The 15,610-nt window shown below is 42.6% G+C and overlaps 1 protein-coding gene across 1 annotated transcript in view; it reads right to left on the bottom strand.

Annotated features, from left to right (window-relative positions):
• The window catches only part of CEP120 (centrosomal protein 120), a 247,075-nt gene that overhangs the window by 182,373 nt on the left and 49,092 nt on the right, over positions 1 to 15,610 (bottom strand). The window contains exon 5 of the mRNA XM_033929005.1: positions 15,157 to 15,305. Within this exon, the coding sequence (XP_033784896.1) occupies positions 15,157 to 15,305 (149 nt within the window). The remainder of the gene's footprint in view (positions 1 to 15,156; positions 15,306 to 15,610) is intronic.

The following is a 15,610-nucleotide window of genomic DNA, read 5'->3' as shown; positions in this document are numbered from 1 at the left end:
TTAAATCATTAGTATTTTGCTTAAGTTTTTCCTAGAACAGAAAGGTGATGGCCTTCCAGAGTGACTTCAAAGTCACTATGTCTGGTTTTACCATATCCCTCTGTTCAAAATCAGGGAGGGTCTGGCCTTTAACTTGCAACAATGTACTGTTTCTTGCCCCCAAGATCTTAGAGACCAGATAGATCTTCCTCTTGAGTTAATCCCATGAATTCCATCGTTTGCCTCCCTTGCACACCGGGAACATGAAAGGAATGGAAAGCAAAGATGAAAATGTTTTAATGCTCTTGTATTGCTCTATGGTACGGCTGCACCTTGAATATTGTGTGCAGTTCTCATTGCCGTATCTCAAAAATATCGTGGAAATAGAAAAGGTACAGAGGACGACAAAATTCTGAAACCAGTTTCGGAAGAATGGAAGGAACAGTATGGAGGGATACACCCACCTTTGTAATCTGAAGAAAGGGTTCCCCTATAAGAGGGCCTGCAGATCTGAAATATGTTGTGCTGAGATAATTGCCACGATGATTATCGTCTTGACCGTAAGGTCCAGAATAGATGCCTCCTTGAGCGGCTCAAAAGAAGATTCAGCAAGTCCCTTCAGCACAATATAGAAGATCCATGTAGGAAAAGGCTGTCGTAGGGGAGGACACAAACAAAGCACCCTATGAAAAATCTGGTCACATCAGGATGCGTTGTAAGTGAAGAAGAACCATTGTACACTTTGAAACAGGAAAGGCCTGCCACCTATACCTTAAGAGAAACTACCGCTAGTCCCTTGTCTAGACCAGCCTGCAGGAAGGCCCAGACCACTGGAATGGGAGCCCGCAACGGTTCTACCTGGTCTCTGGCACAATACTACTGGAAAGCTTCTTGGAATTCTAAAGAGAGGCAAGGACCACTTCAGAGTAACTTCTTTGTGTCAAAGCTTTATGTTCAAGAACCATGCCATGCCATAAGACCAAAAACACCAGGAGTTCTCTGTAGGAACTGGCCCCTGAGAGAGCAGATGAATCAAAAATAGTACAAAACAAGAGAACAGATTAACCACTATCAACTAGATCCACACAAAGGTTAATCTACTGAAACAAAGAACCATTTCAATGGTAATAATTTGAAATGAAGGAAAAGATCTCAGAGTTGCCACTCCCAGGATAATAATAATATTGTCCAAAAGGGAATTGTGGCATGTGGTATCTTTCATTGATCAAAAACCTTCATCATTTATTATATTAGACTTAATTCGTCATTAATCACAAATCTTATCCAGCAATGCTACCACTCTAAAGATAGCAGAAAATTATTAAAAAGAGAAATAAATGGGGGGCGTGGCTGGAAGCGCATGGCAACAGTCGGGTGAAAGGTGAGCTCCTTCCCGATAGATCATTTTAAAGATTATTTAAGTTACAAAAGTTAACTTTTCTTGTTGGATACGGGAGAATTAATTATAAATATGGCGTCTGGAAAGAATAACAAAGCTGATTCAGCTTTTGTGATGCCGGCAAGTGCAAAAAGAGCCAAACCCGAGCCTCCGTCCCCTTCGAAAAAACAGGCTGAGAAGGAAGTTGTTGAAACAGCTGAAATATTGAAGGAACTGAAAGCAATTAAAGAAATTGTGCTAGGAAACTCCAAGGATATTAAAGAGGTTAAGAAGGAAGTAAATATTCTTAACAGGAAAATGGAGCTGGTGAAGAATAAGATTGTTAATCTTACTGATAGAATGCTGGCAGTTGAAACAGATTTATTCAAATTCAAGCCGGTGCAAAAGAAAATGGATATACTTACGCAAATGCTGGAGGATTGTAGTAAAAGGGAGAGAAGGAGTAATTTAAGATTACTTGGGATCCCGGAAGGGGCAGAAGAAAATAATATTACTTCCTTTCTGGAGAATCTCCTCCCTAAAATCCTCCCTCTCAACTTTAAATATCCTATTGAAATCGAAAGAGCTCACAGAATACCAGTCAGAAGGACTGATACTCAAAGGGGACCTCGTCCAATAATATTCAAGCTCTTAAGACATCAGCAAATAATGGATATTATTCGGCTGGCTAAAGAAAATAAGAACTTAAAGTTTCAAGACTCTCGCATACACTTTGTTCCAGATTTTGCTCCTGCCACTGCAGCAAAGAGGAAAAAATTTCTTGATATGAGACCACAGCTCAGAAGTCTTGGAGCAAAATATGGGCTGATTTATCCAGCGATGATGAAAGTGACTTTTAAGAATAAAACAATGAATTTCAAGGAACCAGAAGAGTTGCAGGACTTTTTGCAGAAACAAGAGGAACTTATGATTACATAGAGACATGGACTTTATTATCTATTTTTTTTGATGCTATGTGTTGCATTTCAATTTCTTTAAAAGATGCAGTTCAAGGTATTATATATTTGGTGCTTTTAATACAGTCATTAATACAGTTAGTACAGTTTACTGGCTTTAGAATTGAAATGGTTCCATATTTGGAATCTTATCCTTTTATGGAGTTATGGAATCACTTACAGGCTGTTTATTTTGATGCTAATATAGTTTTGATGAGTAACCTCATATGGTAATACTTATATAGTAATATGCTTTTATGTAAAAATATTATTGGAATGGAAAAGGAAGAGGAAGAAAGAAAAAGCAGGAAAGGAGGAAAAAAAATGATTTTTGTTATGAATCACTTTATTCTTAATATTGATTGGGGCTCTACATAAAAGTTTTGTTTGGTTTTTATTAAAGAAAATTATTTTAAGGGGGTCGGTTTAGATATTAGGAATTTGAGGAAAGGGTTTAATTGTTAAAATATTTATTGTGTAACTTATGATTATAGATTTTTTTTTTGTTTGTTTTTGAATGTTCTATGGGGGGAATTCTCTTTACCTGATTATCTATGTGTGTTTTCAAGCTTACACATTTATTAAAGGGTGGGGGGGTGGGAATAGGGTGGAGGGCTGGGAAGGGGAGGGGGAGTGGGATGATTAATGTTTCTTTAAGACATGAAGTTGGGAAAAATGCAGAAATTGAAATGTTTATTGAAAATGGGATAAATGTAAAATTTGAATTTTTCTTTTATAATCTTATTTTCGAGGGGGGGAGGGGTAAGAGATGGGGGGATTGGATGAAGAAAATATATTTACTTAATGTGCTGAGGTCTGATCATCTTTATTATTATAGAAGTATTTGCCAAAATTTAATTATAAAATAGATGGATATAAAAATTTATTCTATTAATGTCAATGGTTTAAATCATCCTATTAAGAGAAAGAAAGTACTAGCGTTCCTTAAAAAGCAAAATGCGGACATATATTTTATTCAAGAGTCGCACCTTTCTGAGCATGAATCTAAAAAGTTATCTGGGGGTTGGATTTCTAAATGCTTCTTTGCACCTGCAATAGGGAAAAAAGCTGGGGTTGCTGTCCTGATAAATAGGAAATGCACTGCTGATTTCAAATTAATAAACTATGATCCTTTAGGAAGATGGGTGCATATCAATATGGTTCTGGGAAATACAACCCTGGATTTATTCAATTTATATGCTCCTAATTCGAATCAAATGGAGTTTTTCAAACAAGTTCAACAATTACTGTTACCACTGGCTACTTCTAATTTAATAGTAGCAGGGGATTTCAATGCTGTAATAGATCCGATTTTGGATAAGAGACCAAGTAGAATTATGAAATCATTAGGTTTAGATAATTTGGTTCAATCTTGTAATTTAGTTGATATATGGCGTATTCTTCATTTTAATGATCAGGAATTCTCTTTTTGTTCTCAGGTCCACAAATCTTTCTCACGAATTGATTATATATTCGTGTCTAATAATATAGCGCAGCGAGTGATGAATGCAGTTATTGATCCCATTGTAATTTCAGATCATGCTGGTGTGTGGATTGACTTTCAGAATAATGATGTAGAACATTTCAATCCAATTTGGAGATTTGATAATGCTTTACTTGCGGATTCGAACTTTCTGGAAGATTTTAAATTAAAGATGAATGAATTTTTTCAAATAAATAATTCGGATAATATTAATGCTGAGATTTTGTGGGACGCATTTAAAGCAACAATAAGAGGAAATATTATTTCATATTCAGCATTTATCAAAAAACAACATGTTGATTTGGAAAAACAAATTAAAGTATTAGAGAATAAATTAATTGAGAAATGGGAACATAATACATTACAAAATTTATTAAAAGTAAAAGCGAAATATAATTGAGATTTCTTCTCAATTTGTGAGGAAAGATATCTTCTATAAGCAAGTTCAGTATTATGGTAATTCAAACAAAGCTGGAAGATTATTAGCTAATTTTCTCAAAGCAAAAAAAAGGAAATCTAAGATTATTGCAATTAAAGACACACAAGGCAACACACACACTAACACCAAAGATATTTTAATACAATTTCTTGATTTTTATAAAGATTTATATTCTTCTGAATCTTATGAAAATAAAGAACAAGAGGGATTAAATTTCTTAAATTCATTTATTGGACCAAATGTTCCGGATCATATAAAAGGTAAAATTATGGTCTTACCTGTTAATTTTCTTTCCTTTAGAAGCAGCAGATGAATCCAGACTAGTGGGTATAGCTCACATCGACCAGCAGGTGGAGATAGAGAACTGATTAACAGTTGGCCTTAAAGCCTGGTGTTCCTTCCGTTGATTCAGTTATGCACTTTGCCCAAGCATCCCGAAAGGAGAATGAGCCGCAACAAAACTCCATTCCAGTAGAAAATGTGTCTTTCTCTTCTCAACATTACTATTTGTTTTTCTTTTTTTTTTTTTTTTCAGCAATGAAATAATACACTTACCAACCATAGCCCCAACTAACCCAATCAACTAAACACCCTACACACCAACAGTGCCTTTGGGGAGGGGCTCTGGATTCATCTGCTGCTTCTAAAGGAAAGAAAATTAACAGGTAAGACCATAATTTTATCTTCCATAGCAAAGCAGCAGATGAATCCAGACTAGTGGGATGTAGCAAAGCAAACTCAAACTGGGTGGGACGCCAATGCCGCCTCTGTCAGCACTGCCGCCCCAAAACTCGCCTCTGAACGGGCCGCTACATCTAAACGATAATGCTGTGAAAAAGTATTTGTCGACGACCAAGTGGCCGCCCGGCAAATTTCCTCTAACGACATCCCCCCGGACTCTGCCCAAGATGTCGCCAAAGCCCGAGTTGAATGAGCATGAAGGTGCTCCGGTACCTTCTTCCCTGACAACACATACGCCGAAGCAATAGTTTCCTTGACCCAACGCGCAATGGACGCTTTAGACGCCGCCATCCCTTTGTTTTTACCCGCGAAAGCGACAAAGAGATGGTCCGACCGACGAAAATCATTCGTCACTCCCAAATAATGGAGAAGCATACGGCGAACATCAAGTAGCCGTAAAGACAAAAATCGTTTCCCCCAATCCTCCCTCCGGAAGGATGGAAGGAACAAACTCTGGTTCACATGAAAGGAAGAAATAACCTTCGGCAGGAAGGACGGCACCGTTCGCACCGACACCCCAGACTCCGAAAAACGCAAAAAGGGTTCTCTGCAAGAAAGCGCCTGCAGCTCCGATACCCGCCTTGCTGAAGCCATCGCCACCAAAAAAACTGTTTTCAGTGTGACATCTTTCAACGTGGCCGCTGACAGGGGCTCAAAAGGTGCCCCCTGCAACTTCCCAAGGACGAGTTTAAGATTCCAAGTTGGACAAATTCGCTTTACCGGCGGGCGGATATGGTGAACCCCCTTGAGGAAACGGACCACGTCTGGCTGCGACGCGAGAGCCGAGCGATCCACCCGGCCCCTGTAACAGGCAATGGCCGCCACCTGAACCTTTAACGAGTTATAGGCTAACCCTTTCTCTACGCCCTCCTGCAGGAAAGCAAGAATAGCCGGCAGAGAAGCCTTGAAGGGCGACAATCCCTGGCGACCGCACCATGCCTCAAAAATCCTCCAGACTCTCGCATAGGAGGCTGACGTCGAAAGTTTCTTGGCTTTAAGCAGGGTGGCGATCACCCGCTCTGAATAGCCCTTCTTTTTTAGCCTTGACCGCTCAATAGCCAGGCCGTAAGACCAAAGCGGGCCGGATCTTCCATCCATATTGGACCCTGAGTCAGTAAGTCCGGAGCTACTTGGAACGTTAGCCGCTCGCCTACCGCAAGCTGAATCAGATCTGCGTACCACGGCCGACGCGGCCAATCCGGAGCCACCAGGATGACTCGGCCGCGAAATCGAGAGATGCGCTGTAACACTCGACCTATCATGGGCCAAGGCGGGAACACATACAGCAGGGAATTCGGAGGCCATGGGAGAGCTAACGCGTCCACCCCCTCCGATCCCGTTTCCTTGCATCTGCTGAAGAACCGAGGCAACTTCGCATTGCGGGACGAGGCCATGAGATCCATCTCCGGCAATCCCCACCGACGGACTAGTAGGCTGAACGCTGGAGCAGACAACTCCCACTCGCCCGGATCCAGAAGATTCCTGCTGAGAAAATCCGCCTGCACGTTTTCGTGACCTGCAATGTGTGCCGCCGACAGAAGCGGAACATGTCCTTCTGCCCATTGAAACAACGTTCTTGCCTCTTCTGCCAACTGCGGACTCCGGGTGCCCCCCTGCCGATTGACATAGGCGACCGCCGTGACACTGTCCGAAAAGATTCTGGTCGGCTTGTCCTGAATCAGTGACTGAAAAGCTAGCAGCGCCAGTCTGACCGCTCTTAATTCCAACAAATTGATGGGCCACTGTGCCTCCTGGAAGGACCACAACCCCTGCACTGACGCCTGCAGGCACTGGGCCCCCCATCCCCGCAGACTGGCATCCGTTGTGACCACCACCCAGTCCGGCGTGGCCAACGGCATGCCCCTCCAAAGATGCAACTCGTGGAGCCACCACTGCATGCTGCGAGCTGCTCGACGACTCCATTGGAGACGCACATTGTAGTTCAGAGAAGCTGGGGACCAGCGAGAGAGCAGAGACTGTTGTAAGGGCCTCATGTGGCTCCGCGCCCAGGGGACCACCTCCAGAGTCGCCACCATGGAGCCCAGCACCTGTACATAATCCCAAACTCGAGGTCTGGCCGACCCGAGAAGTAGGCGAACCTGAGCCTGCAATTTCTCCCTCCGGTCTCGGGGTAGAAACACTTTCCCCAGAGCCGTGTCGAACCGCACCCCCAGATGCACCAACGACTGCGACGGGGACAGAAAACTCTTGGGAAAGTTGACAATCCACCCCAACGACTGGAGGAGAGAGATCACTCGCTGAGTAACCGCCACACTCTCCTGTCTGGACGAGGCGCGGATTAACCAGTCGTCTAAGTAAGGGTGTACCCGAATCCCCTCCTTGCGGAGAAAGGCGGCTACCACCACCATGACTTTGGAAAAGGTGCGGGGAGCCGTTGCCAGGCCAAAGGGCATTGCCCGAAACTGATAATGCTGGCCTAGAATCGCAAACCGCAGATACCGCTGATGCGGAGGCCAGATCGGAATATGGAGGTACGCTTCCTTGAGATCGAGGGACGTGAGGAACTCTCCCGGTCTTACAGCCGCAATAACCGAGCGCACCGTCTCCATCCGGAAATGGCGAACACTGAGAAATCCGTTGACTCTTTTGAGATCCAGCACTGGCCTGAAGGACCCCCCCTTCTTTGGTACAATGAAGTAAAGGGAATATATACCGCTGCCTACCTCTTCCGGAGGCACCGGTACCACTGTCCCTAGCTCGAGCAGCCCCTGAAGAGTCATCCTGACCGCGTCTCCCTTGGCCGCCCCATTGCACGGGGACACCAAGAAAGAATCTACGACGGGAGAGGCGAACTCTAACTTGTACCCCTCTTGAACAATGTCCAACACCCACTGATCTGACGTGATCGAGGCCCACTCCGCCCTGAACTCCGAAAGCCGGCCCCCTAAGGGAAAGGCGGAGGGAGCCAAGTCCCCGTCATTGTGGAGTGCGAGAGGCTGGGGTACGGGTTGACTGCCCTGAAGAGGGTCTCGTCGTACGAAAGGAACCCCTCTGCTGAAACCTTGGTCTCGACGCAAAGGACGAACCAGATGCCGTTCTGAAGAAAGGCTTACCAGACCTGGATCTCTGAACATCCCTGAAGCGTGGTCTAGACGATGAGGACCTTACCGGGGGCCTAGCCCTATCTTCCGGTAAACGTTGAGTTTTGGTATCCCCAAAATCTTTCACCAGTTTATCCAAATCGTCTCCAAACAATAAACCCCCTTTAAAAGGGAGTCTCACCAGCCGAAGCTTAGAGGCTGCATCGGCCGCCCAATGCCGGAGCCATAAGGATCTGCGAGATACCACTGAAAGAGACATCTGTTTCGCAGACGCCCTAATCATATCATATAAGGAGTCTGCCAAATAAGCCAAGCCGGACTCCAAATCTGCCAGCTCCGCCGGGACAGAACCCCCAGACTCCATTAAATTATCTGACATTACTTGCGACCACTGCAGACATGCTCGGGCCGCATAAGAGCTGCAGATTGCGGCCTGCAAGGTAACTGCCGCTACTTCAAAGGACATTTTTAAGGAAGATTCAATCTTCCTATCCTGCGCATCCTTCAACGTCACTCCCCCCTCCACCGGTAAGGTAGTCTTTTTGGTCACCGCCGCCACCAAAGCATCCACCCTGGGTAATCTAAACTTATCCAGTGCATTCGGGTCCACCGAATACAAGAGCCGCATGGCTTTTGCCACCCTTAAACTGCCTTCCGGCGTATCCCATTGCGCCGAGATCAGCTCCTGCATGGCTTCATGCACCGGAAAAGACTTAGGTGGTCTACGTGTGCCTGCCATCAGGGGATTACCTGATACCGCGTATCTGCCTGAGAAATATTCAGCCCCTGTAAAGCCTTCGAAATTAAGGAAGAAAGTTCTTCTCTATGAAATAACCGTAGAGCGGACGGGTCATCCACTTCTTGACCCGGGGGATCCACTGCATCCCAATCCAGGACCTCCCCCTCCTCCAACGATTCCGGAAGAGAAAAAGGGGATCTAGGCAGAAGATCTTCTGCTTCCGCGGTCGCGAGTCTGCGCTTCTTTGCCACTAGCGACCTCGCCAGCGACCCCACCGTGCCCTCAGCCGGTCTGCCTGTCTCACCAGTCACCACAGCCGACGTCGAGGGCACCGGCAGGGACACAGCGACCACCGGCACCGGCGGGGCGGGCTGCGCACCCTGTAATAAAAATACCCGGTGCAGCAGCATCACAAATTCCGGCGAAAATGAACCAACCGGAAGGGCCGCTGAACCGCCCTGACACGTGCCAGGGAGCGGGGCCGCGACTTCCGCTGATGCTCCCGACTCCCCCACCGCCGCCGAACTCCCCACTGTCAAGGAAGAGCCCCGCAGCTCTGACTCACCCTCGTGTGCCGGGGACATTTCCCTTGCCTCTCTGACCCGGGCAATAGCCAGCTCACAAGCCTGTAAAAAGGCATCTTCAGCCGGTGCAGCCTCACACTCGGCCGAGCAAAGGCCCGACGGTGTTCTGCGCGTTCCACAGCGCGAACACCGCTGACCGGCCTCTGCTGCCATGCCGCGTTCCCGCCCGGCTTCTTTTTGTTTTTTTTTACATGCGGCGAACGCCGCCGACAGCCGACTCCGCCCCCCAACCACCCCTACCCTCGGGAACGCGACACCCAAGCCACGAGGCAGGAAAAACACTCAACAAGTTGCCCCCGCGATCTTCAGACGCCCGGACACAGCTGGTAAGTGTACTGAAATCACAATGCAAAGATTGCAAAGCTCAGCACTACACAGGAAGTCGACTCTTTTTTTTTTTTTTTTTTTACTGGAATGAAGAAAGAAGACTCCTGCAGGACAACAAACCCCTCAATCACACGGAGGGGAGGGTGGAGCAGGGACCTGGGAGGGCCCAGGTGTACCTCCTAAAGCCGGCACCACTCGGCCAGGCACCCCTGTCCTACTGAAGAGACTGAGTCTCAACAGAGGAAGTCCACCGAACACCAATATCTCCGGCAGTATCCAGAATCCAGGAGCTAGAGGGCTAGCTCAGACCCTGCTGGGAGATAGAGCAAAACTGAATCAACGGAAGGAACACCAGGCTTTAAGGCCAACTGTTAATCAGTTCTCTATCTCCACCTGCTGGTCAATGTGAGCTATACCCACTAGTCTGGATTCATCTGCTGCTTTGCTATGGAACGAAGTTTAGAAGATCCTATATCTTTAAAAGAAATAGAATCAGCATTGAAGTCTCTTAGAGTTGGATCCGCTCCGGGTGGTGATGGTTATACTGTTGAATTCTATAAAACATTTCAAAATATCATCTTACCATATTTATTAAATTTGTATCAATACCAAATAAATAATGGGAATATATCAGGTACTATGGCTGATTCAATAATTATTGTCTTACCAAAACCAAACAAGGATCCTACCTTGGTTTCAAACTACAGGCCTATATCTTTATTAAATGTAGATGGTAAGTTGCTTGCTAAAGTATTAGCAATAAGATTGGCAAAAGCTCTTCCTTTTATTATTGATGTACACCAAACAGGATTTATTGCAAAAAGACACTCATCAAACAATACTAGATTAGCATTTCACTCTTTAAATTTAGTGAAAAATTTGAATGATCCAGCTTTTATGCTATCTTTAGATGCAGAAAAAGCATTTGATAGAGTGGAATGGAGTTATATGTATCAAGCTCTGGAATGGTTTGGAATAGGCCCCGGTTTTATTAAAATGGTTCAGACTTTGTATAGCTCTCCTGGTGCAAGATTACACATTAATAACAATTTATCAGATAGATTTAACTTGCGTAGGGGAGTTAGACCAGGATGTCCTTTGTCCCCCTTACTTTTTGATATTGTTTTAGAACCCTTATTAATTGCAATTAATCAAACTAAGGAGATAAGGGGAATCCCATTTTCTTACTGGGAATTTAAACTTTCTGCATATGCAGATGATATATTATTATATTTAAGAGAACAGGGGAATACTATTCCAAGTTTACTTAATCTTCTAGAGAAATTTGGGAAATTTTCTGGATATAAAATTAATTGGAGTAAATCGGAAATTCTTCCAATTAATGTTCACTGTACCAAAGGATTATTTGATTCATATTCATTTATTTGGAAAGAAGAAGGATTAAAATATTTAGGAATTATTATCAAAAATACAATTGAAGATACAGTCAAAGAAAATGAAAAACTTTTATTAAAAAAAATAACAGAAATGTGTGAGCAATGGAATCCTTTACATCTTTCTTGGTGGGGAAGAGTCCAAACAATTAAAATGATGATGTTGCCTGTGGTTTGTTATCAAATGAGTATGATACCATTATTTTTTCAGGGGTCATTCTATAAAAAGTTAAATAATATTCTTACAAAGTTTGTTTGGTTTGGGAAAAGACTCAGAATTGCTTTAGTATCTTTACAAAGACCAATTGTGGAGGGAGGGGTAAATTTTCCAAATTTTTATAGGTACCATCAAGCCTATATTCTAAGACAGGGTATGTATTGGATCCTCCCAGATCTCATGGAGAATGTACCAGATTGGCTATATCTAGAATGGCGACTCCTGTTCCCACTACATTTAGAACATCTAATTAGAATAAACATGCCTAGAAGATATAAGGATAACAGAATTCTGTTGGATACTTGGAAGACATTAAGATATATTAGTAATCTATCACCAGAACCAATTGCTAAATCATTAAATCAATCCATTTGGGTAAACTCCAGGATCAAGATTGGCGGATACAAAATCGTCTGGAAACAATGGATAATTGCAGGTATACGAACATTGAATGATGTTATTTCAGAAGGAACAATGCTTAGTTTTTCACAATTGCAACATAAATTTGGATTAAATAAAACACAATATTTTAAGTGGTTGCAATTGAAGCAAGCTATTCAGGCAGGGTTCCCTGAATGGAAAGTGCTTAATACTCAATATAGTCTGCAGGTTCTATGTTTCCAGGCGGATTTCTTAGGTCACCAAGCCGCAAAATGGTATAAATTGTTAAATGGATTTTTAAATAAAAAAAAGAAAACTGGACTTAGGGATATTTGGAGCATTGAGATTGGTCAGACAATATCTGAGTCTCAATGGCCACGATTTTGGTCCTGGAGATTAAGATCTACAAAGTCAGCATCTATGAGTCAAACTTGGATGTTTTTGTTACATAGAGTTTTATGGACCCCTATGCATTTACAAAAAATAGATAGTACTAGATCTAATAGATGCTGGCATTGTAGAGTAGAAGTTGGGACGTTAGATCACTTAATTTTTTATTGTCCCTGTGTAAATGCATTTTGGAAATTAATTTGGCCCCAAATTAATGAATTATTAGAAAATCCTGTAGGACTCTCATATGATACTATACTATTTGGTACAGCAATGAGAACTCAGAGTCCGATTTCAGCAAACAATAACAAACTATTATTAATATTGACAGGGGTCGCCATGCAACAAATAACTCAAAATTGGAAGGATTATTCCAAATTAAACTATACATTTTGGTGGAATTCAGTCTGTCATATATACAAAATGGAAAAAACAATAGCATTACAACAGGGAAATATTCATAATTTTAAGAAAATTTGGGAACCATTGACCCGCTATTCCAATGATCAGATTTCATAGCATATTAGTAATAGTTATATTAGCGTGGGGAGGGGAATGTATATTATGTGGAAATAAGAAATGAAAAAAGGGGAGGGTTATATTTTATATGATAAGATGAATTATTTAGAATCATAATTTTTCATGTATTAATTTAAGCTTTATGTACAATTAAATTATTGTAAGAATGAAAAATTTATAAATAAAATATTTAAAAAAAAAAAAAAAAAGAGAGAAATAAATTATTTTTGTATTTTTTTATATTTTTTGATACTGTGCAAAAAAGCCTAAAGTGCAAACATGCCTTACTCAAACCTATGCCAATAGCATTTTTAAAGTGGCTAGTGCAAACCTAGCCTACTGGTGCAAACAGGCTGTGCAAAATTGCAAAAAGTAACATCAAAAAAAGGCCTACTACTGGCACTTATCTTTTTGACATGATGTAGTATACAACGGCAGGATAGTTTCGCCGTGAAGTCCCGTGTATCCCAACCAACGGGAACCCGTTTCGCCGCATTCAAGCGGCTTCCTCAGGGTTATTTCTTATAAACAGGTAATGTCATAAAGCGATCCGGGCTGTTGTTTAATAATTTTCTGCTATCTTTAGAGTGGTAGCATTGCTGAATAAGATTTGTGATTAATGACGAATTAAGTCTAATATAATAAATGATGAAGGTTTTTGATCAATGAAAGAAATTTTGAGGAATATGGGAAGGCTTCTGGTTTTAAGATTAATTTAGATAAGACTGAATTGATGGATCTTACTTGGGAAACTGCTCGGGTTAGTGCCCGTCGGAGAATGTTTCCTTTTAAATGGGTTCCTCATCGCCTTAAATATTTGGGGATTATATTGCCCTCGGAGCTTACCGATTTGTATGCAGTTAACTATGGCCCGCTCATTTGGAAGGTCCGTTTGGACCTTCAACGATGGCGGAGACTTTGGCTCTCTTGGGGGGGGGGGGCATAGCGGTGCTTCAGATGAATATTTTACCTAGATTTTTATTTCTATTTCAGACTTTGCCTATCTCCATACCACATCGGATGTTTAAATTGTTGCAAGCTGAATTTTGGAAATTTATTTGGCAGGACAGGGCTTCCAGGATTTCCCAGTGAGTGATGTGGGTCGATAGACTTCGAGGAGAGAAAGGGGTTCCTAACCTTTATTGGTATTATCAGGCGGCGCAGCTTCGGACGTTGTTGGAGTGGGATTTGGGTGCAAATAAATGGGGAGTCCAGTTGGAACAGTTTTTTGTCCCTCAGGATCAATTGGATGCTAAACTCTGGTCATCTCAGATGGTTCGTCAGTGGGATTTGGAAACGGACAATCCATTTAATTACATTATGGGCTAAAACTAAACAGATCTGTAATGAGGGGAGGGGGACTGCCACATTGGCATCCTTACGGGAAGAATCAGAATTTGGAGTGGGTAGAACTAACCCTGTTTTTAAACGGTGGGAAACCTTGGGATTGCATATATTTGTAGATTTTTTGCTTCTGGGGACCTTGATATCATTTGAGGCCCTACAACATCAGTCGAGGGTGCGGGCTGGGGATTATTTGGCATATCTTCAAGTAACACACTTTATGATGGCTAGAGAATGGGTCACCATTCCCCTGGTTGAAACTGAGCAACTGGCGCATCTTTGGGGAACATTACAGAGAGTACCAAGACTTATCTCAGTAATCTACCAATATTTGAGGGGACGGGTATTACCCACTTTTGGGTTTCGTAGTCATTGGGAGCGAGATCTACACTGTACTTTTACCTCTAAAGAATGGGAGATCATTTGTGTAGAGGTGGGTAAAGCATCTTCCTGTGCATATAAAGGAGAATGCATATAAAGTGTTGAGTCGCCGGTATTATACTCCTGAACAGTTGCATACGATGTACCCTCAGGCGACTCCCATGTGCTGGAGGTGTCAGGTAGCACTTGGCACTTTTATGCATATCTGGTGGGAGTGTCCAGTGTTAGTTAGGCAGTGCTGGGGTTCTTGGAGAACACCCTGGGGGTTCCCCTTGCTCTAATGCCTCAAACTTGCCTATTGGGGATGCATAATATTTGTGAGAGGGGCTGGCAAACCAAGGTACTACGTTTGGGATTGGCAGCGATTAAATGTCTCATAGCTGCGTATTGGAAACAGACCTTGGTTCCTGACCTGAGTGGATGGAAGGTGACATTGTCTTTGATGGGGAAAATGGAACTATATGTGGCTAAACGTAGATGATATTATGCACAATCAATGAAAACCTGAAACATTGTTCTTTAAAAATTACATGTTTGAAGGGCTAGGTGAATAATTGCTCCTGTTGTTATCCTTCGCAGGAGGGGGGGTGGGGGTGGGGGGAGGGCGGGAATTTGGGATAGTGAATTAAGCTTTCTTTGTTGTTACACTGTTTTCTTCAGTGGTTGTTTGATGTTTTCTCATTGTTGATGTCGATGGTGAATATTGTGAGATTTTTGCGATGATCTGTATTGTTTAAACTCAATAAAAAAATTTAAAGTTAAAAAAACAAATAAACAAACAAAATAGTTGATGCAAGTCCTTCACAACAGCTTCCTGGAAAGTCAGGCTCTCTTGTGTTTACCTGTTCCAAGTGTGTGGCAAAGGCCACAGTGACTGACAAAACAAAGTTGTCTCTACAGTTGCCAGTCTGTCCAATCTGGTGATAGCCTTCTGCTTCGTTTAGGACAGGCACAAGATTTTTAGAGTCCAGACCAGATAATCCAGCAGGCGCTAAAAAGGAAAAATAAACTTATTTGACTTATTCTGGCAACCCAAAAAATTGTCTTTTCAAGAAGATCATCCTGGCTCTCATCTGTATTAACAATTTGGATTCTAAGATGAAAGATATGTAATAAAATTAAATGTAAAATTTCAGTTCAATTGCATTCTTGACAAAGAAAATGCATTCCATATCTATCTCCAATTGCAAGCCTGTTTCTCTACATTAAATGTAGAATTAATTTAAGGTTAAAGTATGCTCATTTTCTTTTTCAAATAGAAGTGCTTTCTGTTATGGTAGTCATAGGCAAATGCAA

Source organism: Geotrypetes seraphini, chromosome 1 (genome assembly GCF_902459505.1).
Source record: "Geotrypetes seraphini chromosome 1, aGeoSer1.1, whole genome shotgun sequence".
Classification (NCBI taxonomy): domain Eukaryota; kingdom Metazoa; phylum Chordata; class Amphibia; order Gymnophiona; family Dermophiidae; genus Geotrypetes; species Geotrypetes seraphini.
The sequence above is the reverse complement of the archived record's forward strand: the minus strand, read 5'-3'. Positions and strand labels throughout refer to the sequence as shown.